Source organism: Aulostomus chinensis, chromosome 3 (genome assembly GCF_037954235.1).
Source record: "Aulostomus chinensis isolate RoL2024-O1b breed Wild chromosome 3, RoL_Achi_v1.0, whole genome shotgun sequence".
NCBI lineage: Eukaryota > Metazoa > Chordata > Actinopteri > Syngnathiformes > Aulostomidae > Aulostomus > Aulostomus chinensis.
In genome coordinates, this window is record NC_141322.1 from 13438492 (window position 1) to 13451981 (window position 13490).

The 13490-nt window shown below is 41.6% G+C and overlaps 1 protein-coding gene across 8 annotated transcripts in view; it reads left to right on the plus strand.

Annotated features, from left to right (window-relative positions):
• cita (citron rho-interacting serine/threonine kinase a) overlaps positions 1–13490 on the plus strand; it is a 42173-nt gene that overhangs the window by 20330 nt on the left and 8353 nt on the right. For 4 of the 8 annotated variants that reach the window (XM_086198794.1, XM_086198795.1, XM_086198788.1 and 1 more), the window contains exons 19-39: positions 423–518; positions 2195–2311; positions 3026–3135; positions 3570–3744; positions 5226–5423; positions 5678–5731; positions 6051–6248; positions 6455–6648; positions 6732–6867; positions 7026–7130; positions 7344–7484; positions 7705–7812; positions 7958–8150; positions 8573–8734; positions 9360–9383; positions 9847–9984; positions 10561–10741; positions 10838–10929; positions 11016–11120; positions 11333–11502; positions 11855–11899. In XM_086198794.1, coding sequence (XP_086054920.1) covers positions 423–518; positions 2195–2311; positions 3026–3135; positions 3570–3744; positions 5226–5423; positions 5678–5731; positions 6051–6248; positions 6455–6648; positions 6732–6867; positions 7026–7130; positions 7344–7484; positions 7705–7812; positions 7958–8150; positions 8573–8734; positions 9360–9383; positions 9847–9984; positions 10561–10741; positions 10838–10929; positions 11016–11120; positions 11333–11502; positions 11855–11899 — 2742 coding nt within the window. The remainder of the gene's footprint in view (positions 1–422; positions 519–2194; positions 2312–3025; positions 3136–3569; positions 3745–5225; positions 5424–5677; positions 5732–6050; positions 6249–6454; positions 6649–6731; positions 6868–7025; positions 7131–7343; positions 7485–7704; positions 7813–7957; positions 8151–8572; positions 8735–9359; positions 9384–9846; positions 9985–10560; positions 10742–10837; positions 10930–11015; positions 11121–11332; positions 11503–11854; positions 11900–13490) is intronic. The other 4 variants (XM_086198791.1, XM_086198796.1, XM_086198790.1 and 1 more) reach the window with 3 other exon arrangements.

Consider the following 13490-nt stretch of genomic DNA (forward strand, 5'->3'; position numbering starts at 1 on the left):
CTCATCACTTGTTTTATTTGAGCACAAACTTCGTACGCTAGTCTTTGGAAGGCTCCTCGCTTGCTCAGCTCCCATAAATGGAAACTAGTCAAGCAGTGTCAGTGCGTACATAAACTGTAACATTTATCCGGCGTCAGCATGAAGAGGCACAGCTTCAGCCGTTTGGTGGATTTTCAGCTTTTTAGTGCAAGTTTCCTCTTTTCATTTTATTGTTTTTTGGTTTTATAGTCGGCCTGGTTTAATATCTTCTCTCTGTGTTTTTCTGACTCTTCTGTCATGTCTGACTTTGAAGCTAATCATCATGTTAGTTGATCTGAAGGCGATGTGCTTTACATTATGATTTTTTGACATCCATAATAGTTTATAGTTATTGTATTGTGTTGAGTGTTTCCAGTTGTATAATATAAGGCGTTTCTCTGCAGGAACTAGAGGACAATCTGAGGGATGCCCAGTCCACAGCTCAGAGGATGGAAACTCAGCTGGTTCAGAAGGAGAGGCTTTATGAAGACAAAATCAAGGTGAGCCAGCTAATATTGTCCAGGCTACTCTAAACACTGATTATAGTCTGCAGCACAAAGCAAAGATAGTACTGAGAATAAAGAGCTCCCAAGGTAACTTTGAGAACATTTGGAAACTGTTTGTGGACTGTACCAAAGCTAAGCAATAAGCAAACATTCTTGAACCTCATGCCATTTAGAGGATAACTGGTATAAACCTCAGCCACTGTGGCCCTTCTTTTTTTGTTAACGCAGCTGAATAGTCATACACAGAAACACACCAACAGACAAAGACACTGGCAAATGGAAGTTTTCAAGAAAGGAATAAAGATGGCACTAAAGACTTAGACTTGCATAAAGACTCAACTACATGTTGAGCTTTTAGATTCTTTTATTAATAGTTGAAAGACTGTACTGGGGTTCCCCACAGGGCTTATGAATCTGAAATTTGATAATCTGAACTTCTGAACTTTTCCTTTAAAAAATCTTGATGATGAAAGATACACTTTAAGAGATTCCATTAACACAAGAAGGCTTAATTCAGCCTTCTTGTGTGTAGCAGTGAATCTGTTCAAGGGCATCAATTATCAAACATTTTCTGCACCCAGAAATAAGGGTTGACAGAGCTGTGCACAGGGCATCTACATGATGGATGTGTTCTCTTCAATATGAATATAAAGGTCTGAAATATATTCAGTTTTACACATTTACTGGGTTAGGATGTTATTTCCATGTCTGATTATTAATTAATAATTACAATTTTTGGGGCTCTCTGTACCTTTGGGAGAAAAGGGAGCACAAAGTAACAATGGAGTAAACAATATAGCAACTATTACTCTAACAGTTAGTATTGAAATTAAGCAACATGGAAACAATTATCATTAACACATTCAGTCAAGACAAATTTGCATTATTCAGTGTGAATACATTTCCTGTATAAATAACTCTGCGACGCATTCCTTCTTTCATATTCATTTTCCCTCATGCATTTATCCACTATAGTTGTAAACAAAGTAAGAAACCCTGAAAATATATTAAGTGAAAGTCTTCAAAGTGAACTTTAAAGTCGGGCGGCACGGCGGTGCAGTGGTTAGCACATCACCTCACAGCTAGAAGGAGAAGAAGCTAGAAGGTTCTGGGTTCGAGTCCCGGCTCCAGCACAGGATCTTTCTGTGTGAGTCTCCATGTTCTCCCTGTTCCTGTGTGGGTTCTCTCTGGTACTCCAGCTTCCTCCCACAGTCCAAAGACATCAAGAGGGGACGAGGCTGATTCATACTCTAAATTGACTGTAGGTGTGACTGTGAGTGTGAATGGTTGTCTGTCTCTATGTGTTGGCCCTGTGGTGGACTGGTGACCCGTCCAGGAGGAACCCTGCTTCTCACCCGAAGGCAGCTGGGATAGGCTCCAGCCCCCGCAACCCTTAACAGGATAATAAATAAAATAATAAAATAGATGGATGGATGGCTGGATCTTGAATGTAACCTGTTGAAACCTGGAGGATTTCTGTTATGTGATCAGTGTTGTGGTAGTTTTACGTCATAGAGGTCCATGTCTTCAAGTGATGTTTGACACGACATGAATTACCTCTTCTACATCAGGTTGCATATGTGTGTAAGCTGCCATTGTGTTGTAGCAGGATTTAAATTTTTCATAGCAGCCTTGACTGGACTAATATACTCTGACTGGGGCTGAACCAGGTCCTGGAAGCCCAGATGAAGGTAGACCTGGCTGACAAAGAGAGCCTCGAGGCCAGAAGAGCCCAGCAGGAAGAGGAGTCGAGGGAGAACTGCAAACTTATCAGTGAACAAAAAGCAGTAAGAACACCGTTATTGAATCGCTCTTTCAAATTCTTAACTTGATTCCATCTACCTTTTTGTTTATGTCTTTACACTGATATGTTACATTGATTTGAATATATGGAAATGTACAGTTGGAAGACAGATTAAATTGTAGTATACTTCATGTACACTATAAAGCCTGAGCTCAAGTCCTAATCTGGTTAATGTGGTAGAATTGAAGCAGCTAAGAAGCTTTTACAGGCAGTCATCTGACATTGACGGCAGAAGATTCAGGCAACACCTTAAGGGAAGCTAATAGGATTTTACTACAGTGAAACCTTCTGTTTCCTATAGAAACTGAAGTGCTGAATTATCTTTAGTACCTTACATTCATAGAAATTATGTTCAAACTTCTGCCAAATCCTATCAAGCTTTACACAAAGTATTTAAAGTTCAAGACTGCTGACAGATACATTTATTTATTATCTTTTCAAGGTTAGGAAATATGCTTGTATATTATATTTAAAAATGGAATAAAGTGATATGGTTGTCATTTATTTGTTCTCTCCTGATGTCAAAAGCAGTGAGAAAACAAACCCTGACCAAAATATACAATAAACTTTGATTAAGAACAAGTGATTACTGTGCATATAAAGAAATTACATTGAAAGTGTGCTTTAAAAAAAAGTCTTAAAATGCTGTTGGAAGTTTTAATTCCCGCGAACGAATTGTTCATCTCCCCTCCGACAGACTATTAATGCCATGGATTCCAAGATGAAGAACCTTGAGCAGCGCATTGCTGAGCTGTCAGAGGCTAACAAGCTGGCCGCTAACAGCAGCATCTACACCCAGAAGAATATGTGAGCTAACTAGTCCTTGTGCCCACGTTGCGCTTTCATGTGTGCCCCCACCCACACTGTCTGTCTCCGTGAGCCTCCAATTGCTTCATTAGTGTGCAGTTACAGCTCTACACCATTGCTGATCTCTCACCTTTTGTATCAACTAAATATCACATCTTGGGATAAATACCAAAAGAAAAAAGAAGATGAATGTGTGACTGTTTTATTGTAACATATATGTGATGATTTAAACAGCCACATCATAGTTGTCTCTGCATATTTAGATCAGTGGAAGTATTGATCCCACTACTTTAGTTGACTTGCCTGAAGGTTTTGCTCACATCATTGCTGAGTCCATTATTAATCTGATCATGATAAATTGGATTCCACCGTCTGCTTTTGAACAGAGAATAGAAAATGCTGCTTCTTTTTTTTTTTCTTTTCTTTTTTGTCAGGAAAGCCCAAGAGGAGATGATCTCAGAGCTTCGGCAGCAAAAGTTCTATTTGGAGTCGCAGGCAGGCAAGCTGGAGGCCCAAAATGCCAAACTGGAGGAGCACCTTGAGAAGATGAGTCAGCAGGAACAGACCAAGAGGACTCGTCTGCTGGAGCTGGAGAGTAGGCTGCGGGAGGTGAGGCAACAGGAAGCAAGATCTCTCAGCTCAAGATTAAGTGCTTCGCTTTTATTACTATCTGCAAAAGGGATTAATGCAGCTGATCAGCCAACGAGCTCAGATCCTTTTCAGATAAATGGCTAATTAAATACTGCAGTTCTATAAGAACACCTCAACAGATTTGCCATCAGGCCTTTGTACAAGTTGTACTGGTCCGGCTGACAGCCTTGAGTTGATAGGCCTGACACGGTGTGGTCTTAGTGGCATCAGGGAAGAATACACAGGAAAAATTCTAATTATCTATCAACTCTTGGTGTGGCGCCATTGTGAAACTCCCTGTTGCAGCTGCACTAAAGGATTTGTCAAGATGCTTAATAATATATCAAAGTTGATCAAAGGAATCCTATAATTGAGACCCACAGTTAGAACTGATTAATCAGTCATCGCAACAGCATTTGGCAGCAAAAATAGTATAATAATAAACCAATATTCTCTGGCTTCAGCACCTGACTTTATGAAGATTTTCTGCTTCTCTTTCATATTTTTTTCAGTGAATAAAAACAATTTAAACTGTTGCTCTGGAGAAAATGCAGGAGACATGAGAGGGGATTTTTTTTTTTGCTGTTCTTATTGCGTTTTCTAACTAAAAGATTAATCAAGAAAATAACTGACAGATAAATCAATGATGACAGTAGCCATTTGCCACCCGAACCACAACATCCGTTCTCCTGTTTGAGAGCTCCCGCCCCCTCATGTGCTCTCTGCTGATGTTTTCTGTAGAAAACCTGCCGTTTGGATGTCATATCTCAACCTCCACACACTCTCTTCCCTGCTGGTTTGTGATTCAGAGTTTGTCACTAATTGCTGGCCTGTCTGCAACCTTGCAAACACAAACGCACCACACCTTTTCTCTCACAGCCACACAAATATTTACTTGAAAGGCCTATCTGCTGTTCCATGTTTGTAATGGTCATAAACCTGTGATGACGAGACTGGAAAAATCTTTTTTTTGGGATCAGCTCTAGTGTATAGGCTGGTTGGACTTCATGTCACCCCTCTTGTCCTCAAATTCATCTGGTTTGTAGTTTAATTTTTTTTATGCTGCACATTCAGTGATTACATTTCTAAAATTCAATTTGAAATGAAAGCCTTTCAATACTTTTTTAATTGATCTGAAATGTATGTTTACATTGACAACCTGAAATGTGAGTATACATTTTAAATACCTGTCATTCATATCATTTAGCTCAATAGATATTGGATAACTTAAGGAGTAATATCCAAAAAAGCATTACAGAAGTGGGCCAAACAGCTTCTAGCAGTCTTCTCTTTCTAAACTCACTTCATGGATGGCTGTGATGTCTAAAATGTTCAGTCATGCAACAACCATCTGCTTCTCTGGACAGGATACAACAAATATTGAAAACCATGTGTAAATACAGTCATGTTCTTGTCTTAGTTGTGCTGTAAAATACACACATGTATCTTTTCCTTTCCAGATGGGCCTAGAACATGAGGAAGAGAAGCTGGAGATCAAGAGACAGGTGTCAGAGTTGACCCTGTCCCTACAGGAGCGTGAGTCCCAGATAAGCAGCCTGCAGGCGGCCCGTCTGGCCTTAGAGAGCCAGCTGCAGCAAGCAAAGACCGAGCTGGAGGAGACCACCGCTGAAGCTGAGGAGGAGATCACCGCCCTCAGGGTAAGAGCTGAATACAAACACATGTACAAAATAAATACAGCCGCTCACAGAAAAACAGATGCACATAAGTGAATTATACGTACAGTAGGAATGATTGTTATTTTTACAATAGCGAGTGATGCAAAACATGAGCACCATAAACTACTCATGCCCTCATCCTGTCTTTTAAGCCAAACATCCTCATTTTTGCAATAACGTCATGGCCAATACATCTCTCCATTTTCAGATCTTCCTTTATGTTCTTGTTCTGACAGAATCACAGAGATGAAATTCAGCGGAAGTTTGATGCCCTGAGAGACAGCTGCTCAGTAAGTACTGCAGTCTTTAGATGGTTTAATGGACGTGTTCATTCATTTTTCATTTCACATTTGTAATCAGCAGGATTCAGCGAAGAAACAACTTACTTTCATAATGCTTTTACAAACCTGTATTCAAGAGTTTTATTTCTTAAGAATCATTTCATCTGAGGATTGGTGGTGCAAAGCAGCCATGACAACGCAGGACCACAACAGCTATTCCTCTGGTCCACTGCTTTAAAGAAAAACAAAATCTTTCCCTCTTGCGGAGACCAAAATATGTTTACTTCTGTAAACAATGCTAACATCTCTACATCCATCTCTATCTCAGGTGATCACTGACCTGGAGGAGCAGCTTACACAGCTGAGTCAGGAGAATGCCGAGTTGAACCGCCAGAACTTCTACCTGTCTAAACAACTTGATGAAGCATCAGATGAGCGCGAGGATCAACTGCAGCTCAGCCAGGAGGTGGACCGGCTGAGGAGGGAGGTGGCAGACCGTGAGATGCATCTCAACAATCAGAAACAGGTAATGCTGACAAACACTCACACAAATGATTAGACACGACCAGCTACTTCTCACACTGGTAAATATAGTGGAGAGCCGAGAATTCACAACAGTTAAAAGTATTCAGTGTGAATTCATTCAGTGTGTCAGCTTGCAAGATATTAGCAAGTCCTCTTAAAGATTTCCAGCAGTCTCACGGAGGCAGTCTGCGCTTTCATTTATCTCAGAACATTGAGACGCTGAAGACCACATGCAGCATGCTGGAGGAGCAGGTGGTAGAGCTGGAGTCCCTCAACGATGAGTTGCTGGAGAAGGAGAGGCAGTGGGAGGCTTGGAGAGGCGCCCTGGAGGATGAAAAAAGCCAGGCCGAGAGACGCACCAGGGACCTGCAGCGACTGCTGGACAATGAAAAGCAAAACAGGTAAAAGTTTTTAGATTTACATACATTTTACTAGAAGAGCAAAATGTTGCTGTTGTCAATGGTTGCGACTGTGCTGTCGACAGGCTGCGTGCAGACCAGCGCAGCTCCGAGTCTCGTCAGGCAGTGGAGTTGGCAGTCAAAGAGCACAAGGCTGAGATATTGGCCTTACAGCAGGCCTTGAAGGAGCAGAGGCTGAAGGCTGAAAGTCTGTCTGACACCGTGAGTTACCAGAACTTCATCTTTCAACTAACTTCATCCTCATCTTCATTCATTTTAGTGAAGCGTGTGGCCTTGCCACAATCAATGAGATTTGTTTTTGTTCTGAAGAGAAAAATCAATGCTGTGTTCTTGGCTGTAAAATTCAACTTCTGCTTTAGCTCAATGATCTGGAGAAGAAGCATGCCATGCTGGAGATGAATGCTCGCAGCTTGCAGCAGAAACTGGAGACTGAGAGGGAACTGAAACAGAGACTGATGGAAGAGGTAGAAAGTCAAATAAACCAAATATAACCACTAAGCTGTATTCATTAATTTTATGGGCTTGCGGTAGAGACAACTTGAAAAATGTACTACATTTTAAAATGGGGCTCTGTTTCATTTGGGGCACATAAATATGTTAATTATATGCTCATGCAATATGGCTGATTTTAAATCACGTTCCCTTATTCAATTTTCTGTCTGTTGGTGTCCGAACAGCAAGGGAAGCTGCAACAGCAGATGGACCTGCAGAAGAGCCACATTTTCCGTCTGACCCAGGGCCTGCAGGATGCCCTGGATCAGACCGACATGCTCAAAACTGAGAGGACCGATCTGGAGTACCAGCTGGAGAATATACAGGTGCTCAGTGCACTACCTTTTTAGTATGTTGTACTGCAATAGTCTCCAGGGAGAAACAGTCCTAGATTTACCTGAAAATATTGTGACTAATGTTGTTATTTACGTCTTAAAATGGTATCTCGGGGGACTCAGAGTTCAAATGAAACCTACGTCATGTTTTCAAAGGGTAATATTTAACACTTTATCTTCCTTCCTTTGAGCTTCTGCTTTTGTCCTGCAGGCTGTATACTCCCATGAGAAGGTGAAGATGGAGGGGACCATCTCCCAACAGACCAAACTCATTGACTTCCTCCAGGCCAAAATGGATCAGCCCACCAAGAAAAAGAAGGTCTGTTGAAAACATTTAAAACAGGAGAGCCGTATTTTACTTTCATTCAGCCTCAACCTGCACATTTATTGTGTGTATAGTTCTTGTATGATATTTAATGATCCACCTTTATAAATGGATACAGCATTGTGTCTTCTATCAACAGGGTATATTTGGGCGCCGCCGGGAAGATGTAGGCACCACAACTAATGGGGCATTGACTCCCCAGGCCCAACCGGCAGTTCCCATGCAATATGGAGACATGAAAATGGCTCTGGAGAAGGAGCGCTCGAGGTGTGCAGAGCTGGAGGAGGCTCTTCAGAAGATGAGGATAGAGCTGCGATCCCTCAGAGAAGAGGGTGGGTCGTAGATTTGAGCTGTGTCAGCTGCTTCTATCTACCGGCATCTCTGCACCATGATTTCCACTGTGGCCTAGAGCATGATTCTTGTTAGCTTGAAGGATCTGCACTTCTAAAGAAAGCAGCAAAAGGTTTAGTTCCATTAGTTCTATGAAAAATACCAGAGCTTTTATTTATTCATACAGAGTGTGACAGTTTTCTTACCTTGAGTTCAGGAATCTGAGATGAAACATGATGAACAGAAACTCATAGCTTTGCGATGGCAGTTACCATGGCAGCATCTTGCTCCTCCAGCTGCCTGCTCCCATGAGATTAATTTTAAAATGTATTCAATTTTGGAAGCGGAGACAATTATTTCCAGCTTTATAACCACCACTGATCTAATAAATTTGTGTTTGTTTTATTTGTTTTTGGTGATTCAGCGGCTCATTTCAAAGCACAGGATCATGTGGCTCCTTCCACACCAGCCCAAGCTCGCCATCAAATCCTCATGTCGGCCATTGTCAAATCCCCAGAGCATCAGCCCAATCCCTGCAGCCTGCTCAACCCCTCAACCCGCTGCAAGGAGACCTCCACACCTGAAGGTGACTCACACGCAGGCTTATGGACAAACAAACAGGGGGACTCAATGCTGATCAGAGCTTTTCATCCTGAATTTAAACCCTGGTACAATTTTCCCTACAGGAGCAGGTCACTGTTATGCTGTTAGTGTCAACACAAATGTTTACCTGTTGTTTTTATGTGGCATGTTTATGTGTTTCCTCTCTCTATGGCCTGTCTCTGGAAGCAGGATTACAAAGTTAAACACAGTTGGATAACTACAGTAGGTTCAGGACATGTTCAACCAGGAACATGGACTGAAGAACCAAGCTTCAGGTTTTGGTCTCTGTGTTTTTAATCCAGCTAACATTGTAATCCTGCCTGGGCCTGTCTCACAAAGTAAGAATAATAGATTAACCACAAGGTAAAAGTGGATTAATGCAGGTAGCAGAATTTTCACATCGAGAACCAACATATCATTTTTTTTATTTACTATGGTGTAATAAGTTTTAGTATCATAAAGAACACCATGATCCATATTTCTATTGGACCAAAGTGAATTGAACTTACTTTGTGATTTAGGCCCCTCAACTGTCTGTGTTTTTGCGTTCACCTAGCTATTGTTAGACTGCTGTCTTCTTTCTGTCTCTTTCCTCTTGCTCCTTGCAGAAAAGAGGAGGGTCACCTTTGAAAGTAAGTTAGCAGTCGCCCATTTCTTTGTCATTGTATGTGTCTTCCTACATGCATGTGCTCTTCTACATGCATGTTTGTTATGCACATATATCACACTGTACGTATGTCCTTTTCTTCTACTGTCAATCTCTCAACAGTGCCTTGACCAAAGAGTCATGCTGGACATAACAATCTCTCGCTTTCCTCAGCATCCTTCCTGGAGTCATGTTTACACAGCATATAGAGAAGTAGAATCATACTTGAATGCATCCCATACTCATTGGCATGCAAAGATTCTGATTGGCAGTTACAGGATACTTGCATTAATTAATTCATGATCTAAATTGTCCCTGGCTGCTTGAAAAAACAAAACAGAATATGAATGGAATTGTTGTTGACCTCTGAAACAAGCCTGCAAGAACCATATTTCCCCGTTTCATCAGTCACTCTAATTCTCACCTTTTCTGCCCTGCTTGTATTGTAGAGTTCGGCCGCCGTGTGAAGGAGAGAATGCATCACAACATTCCTCACCGTTTCACCGTGGGCCTAAACATGAGAGCTGCCAAATGTGCTGTGTGCCTGGACACTGTGCATTTTGGACGGCAGGCTGCCACTTGTCTCGGTCTGTGTCCTACGCTGTAAATGGCTGTTCAGTTGACTGTATGTGAAGATTCTTCAGAGTCTGAATTACTGGCCAGCAATAACAGAAATACTAACAATAGCAGTCGTCTTTGTAGCAGGGCCAGCGTGTTATTAGTCTAGTTTTGGCTGTCACTGGAGCTTCTGCTGGTATGAATCTTGGAGAAATATACTGTGATGTGCAATTTTGAAACTTCCCCAAACCAGCAGTGTGGAGGCGTGTGAAAGCAGTACATATAGTAGTTTGGTGTCCATGTAGGAATGTGTTGATATAAATATTCTGCTCAGGATTTCCTGACTGTCTGACTGGAGCACATCAGAGTCCTGCATAAACATTACATGTTACATGAATAACTAGACTCCAACCAGCGGCAATGGTATTTTATTTTAAGAGGGATTAACTGGTGTCATTGTTTCTGTATGTAATAATTTCTAATAGTTTTCACTAAGAAGACATCCATCTAAATATCCAAATAATGAGTTATTCATACAGAAAATTGACTGATTTATTTATCAGAAACCTGACTGCTCTACCCTCCTTCTCTCTTTCTTATTGTAGAATGCCACACACTGTGCCATCCTAAATGCTCGCCATGTCTACCGGCCACCTGTGGCCTGCCAGCTGAGTATGCCTCTCACTTCTCTGAGGCTTTGTGTCGAGAGAAGGCAAACTCTCCTGCACTGCAGGTCAAAGAGGCCAGTGGGCATGTTCGCTTAGAGGGATGGATGAAGCAGCCAAGGTGACTGAATCCTTCCTTTACAGTCATATTGACCAATGAGTTGAATGCTCAGCTTTAAACTTGTGTGTGTGTGTGTGTGTGTGTGTGTGTACTCAGAAATGCCAAGCGTGGCCAACAGGGCTGGGAGAGCAAGTATGTGGTGCTAGATGGAACCAAAGTATCAATCTATGATGCTGAGCCCAGAGAGGGTTGGTACTAAATTCCAAATGAATCACAACTCTTTCATATCAGTACAACACTATTCAATCAAATGAATGTGCCATTTTGCTTTTAGACTGTATCAGAGCTGAAGAGGAGTTTGAACTATGTCTACCTGATGGAGAAGTGACTGTGCATGGAGCTGTCGGAGCCTCTGAGCTCATCAATACAGCAAAGTCAGGTACTGGATCAATACCAGCTAATCCTACTACACTCAGGTGTTTGTTTGTTTTTTTGTTGTCTTGTTTTGTTTGTTTTTTTAACCTGTATCATCCTCTCCTCGCATTTCAAACTAGAGCCACCTATCTCATCTTTACTTCTAATCCCAAACCCACAACAAAATATTGTGTTGGCAAGATAGCACACCAATCGTGTGTGTGTGTGTGTGTGTAGATATCCCATATGTTCTGAAGCTGGAGTCCCATCCCCACACCACCTGTTGGCCAGGCCAGTCTCTCTACTTCATGGCTCCCAGCTTCCCTGACAAGCAGCGCTGGGTGGCCGTTCTGGAGTCTGTGGTGGCTGGCAGCCGTGGCTCTAAAGACAAAGTGGATGCGGATGCTGTAAGTACACTGCAAGTTCAGAATTAAGTTTTGCTGTAACATATCGAAGGAGTAATGAGACAATGTGTCTGTTTATACAAGACATGTTTGATTTTAGGCTTGTTTCAAATCATAACTTAATCCCAGGGTGGTGTGTATTGTTTGGTGCGAACATTAGGTCAAATATATTGAATACCGCCATTAAGACATCAGCCAGTACCTTCACTTCTTTTTCTCCCCCTCCCTCTTCTTTCTCTCTCTGCATGTCTCTCAACATCCACGTCTTGTATTTGTGTGTTGTCATCCTCTTTGTTGATGTGATGATACTGTGCGTGTGTATCTCCATTCAACTCGGTTGTGTGGATCATTATAGGCAGGTGTTTCTAAAAGACAGAAGAACCTGTCCCCTCTGGTTCAGGTACAGTAAGTGGCTGCACGAACGGTTTGGCTTCAGTGGGATGACTGGCTGAGCATGTACTAGCTGTACACATTCCAGAATACTACACCGATGCTGCTCAGTGCAGGTCAACACAGTTCCAGGCTGAGTTACAGCTGCAGTAAACACATGTACATCATACAAAGTGCATGGACATGAACAGGCACCGCTTTGGTCTGCTGTGTCATGCATGATTCTGCCAAGTCATATGCTGCTTTAGCTCTCTTCAAAGACACATATGCTAGTGATCTCACCTTCAGTCTGTAGGCTTCCGCTCTGGTGTTTTGTGTGTTTACTGCTGTTTAAGGGGAGGGGGTAGACTTAATGACCCTCAAAAGTGGTATTACATTTTCCTTAAACTGTTTGTCAGCATTTCCAAATAAGTGTGCCCTTAACTGTATTTAAATATGCATTTAAAATTCAATATACAACTTCTTGCCTTAAAGCAACGCAGCAACTTTTGGGAAATATGCCATCTTCCCTAGAGCCAGAGAAGCCTCCTGTCTTCTTACAGTGCATTAGGGAGATGAGACCCACACAGACTAGCTGACCACTAGTTAGCTTGCACAATGAATGGTAGTAGATCAAAAGGTTAGTATACATTCATCTTGAACACTCAACATCCAAAACCTGTAGTTCCTCCCTGTGTATTCTGGTTCAAGTGGATCAGGTTCAGGATCTTGGTCGGCCGTGAGTAAACGTAACACTCACTTTTCCAGTTGTCGACAAACTGTTTTGTTGTTGAAATGTGTCTCAATTTTAAATTGTTATTTTTAAGCAAATCATAGCAAATTTTACCCCCAATTCTAGTTGTATTCATGTATATTAAAACTGTTTTGCAGTAAAGTGTGTTTGACTTTTGACTGAGGGATGCTAACACTTCCCACCCATTATAGTTCACTATGTGAAGCTAACTAGTGGTCAGCTAGCCACTGTGGGTTTCAGCTCCCTATTACAGCACATTTTTCTGGCTCTGGGAAGAATGGCAAACAAGCCTTTTTTACCATCAGTTGTCATTTCTTTAAAAGCAGAAAACACATGACCAAAAATGTGAGCACCTTAACAATTCACATAAACACCCCACATTTGTACCTACTAGTAATTGGTGATGCAATACAGTATTTTCAAAATCTTAATCTCCTGCTGTAACTGCCTTTACTCGTCTATAATCCACAACTCTTGTGGAAGCTGTGTGCAGGGATTTGCTGCCATTCAGTCATAGAAGTAGGATTGTGAACTGAACACTGACTCATGGTAAATTATTCAGTGCCAAATTTGCCCAAGAACACACCTAAATGAGAGCTATGCCTAACTTTTTTCATGACATTACACGCTAGCTAGAACAGCAAAATAGAAAATGACAGTAGCAGCGGTGATATCAATGGTAAATAGGGAAAGAATAAATAAAGTAGATAAGGGAGAAGAGACAAGCAGTAATAACTTCTTTAATGATGAGAATAGGAACAGCCTCAATAACAGTTGACGTAATGATGACAACATCATAGACTATGGCAGGAAAAAAAACCTTTGGAAAGCATTAATATTTGAGGGTCACCTGTTGTGTTACTTCGTA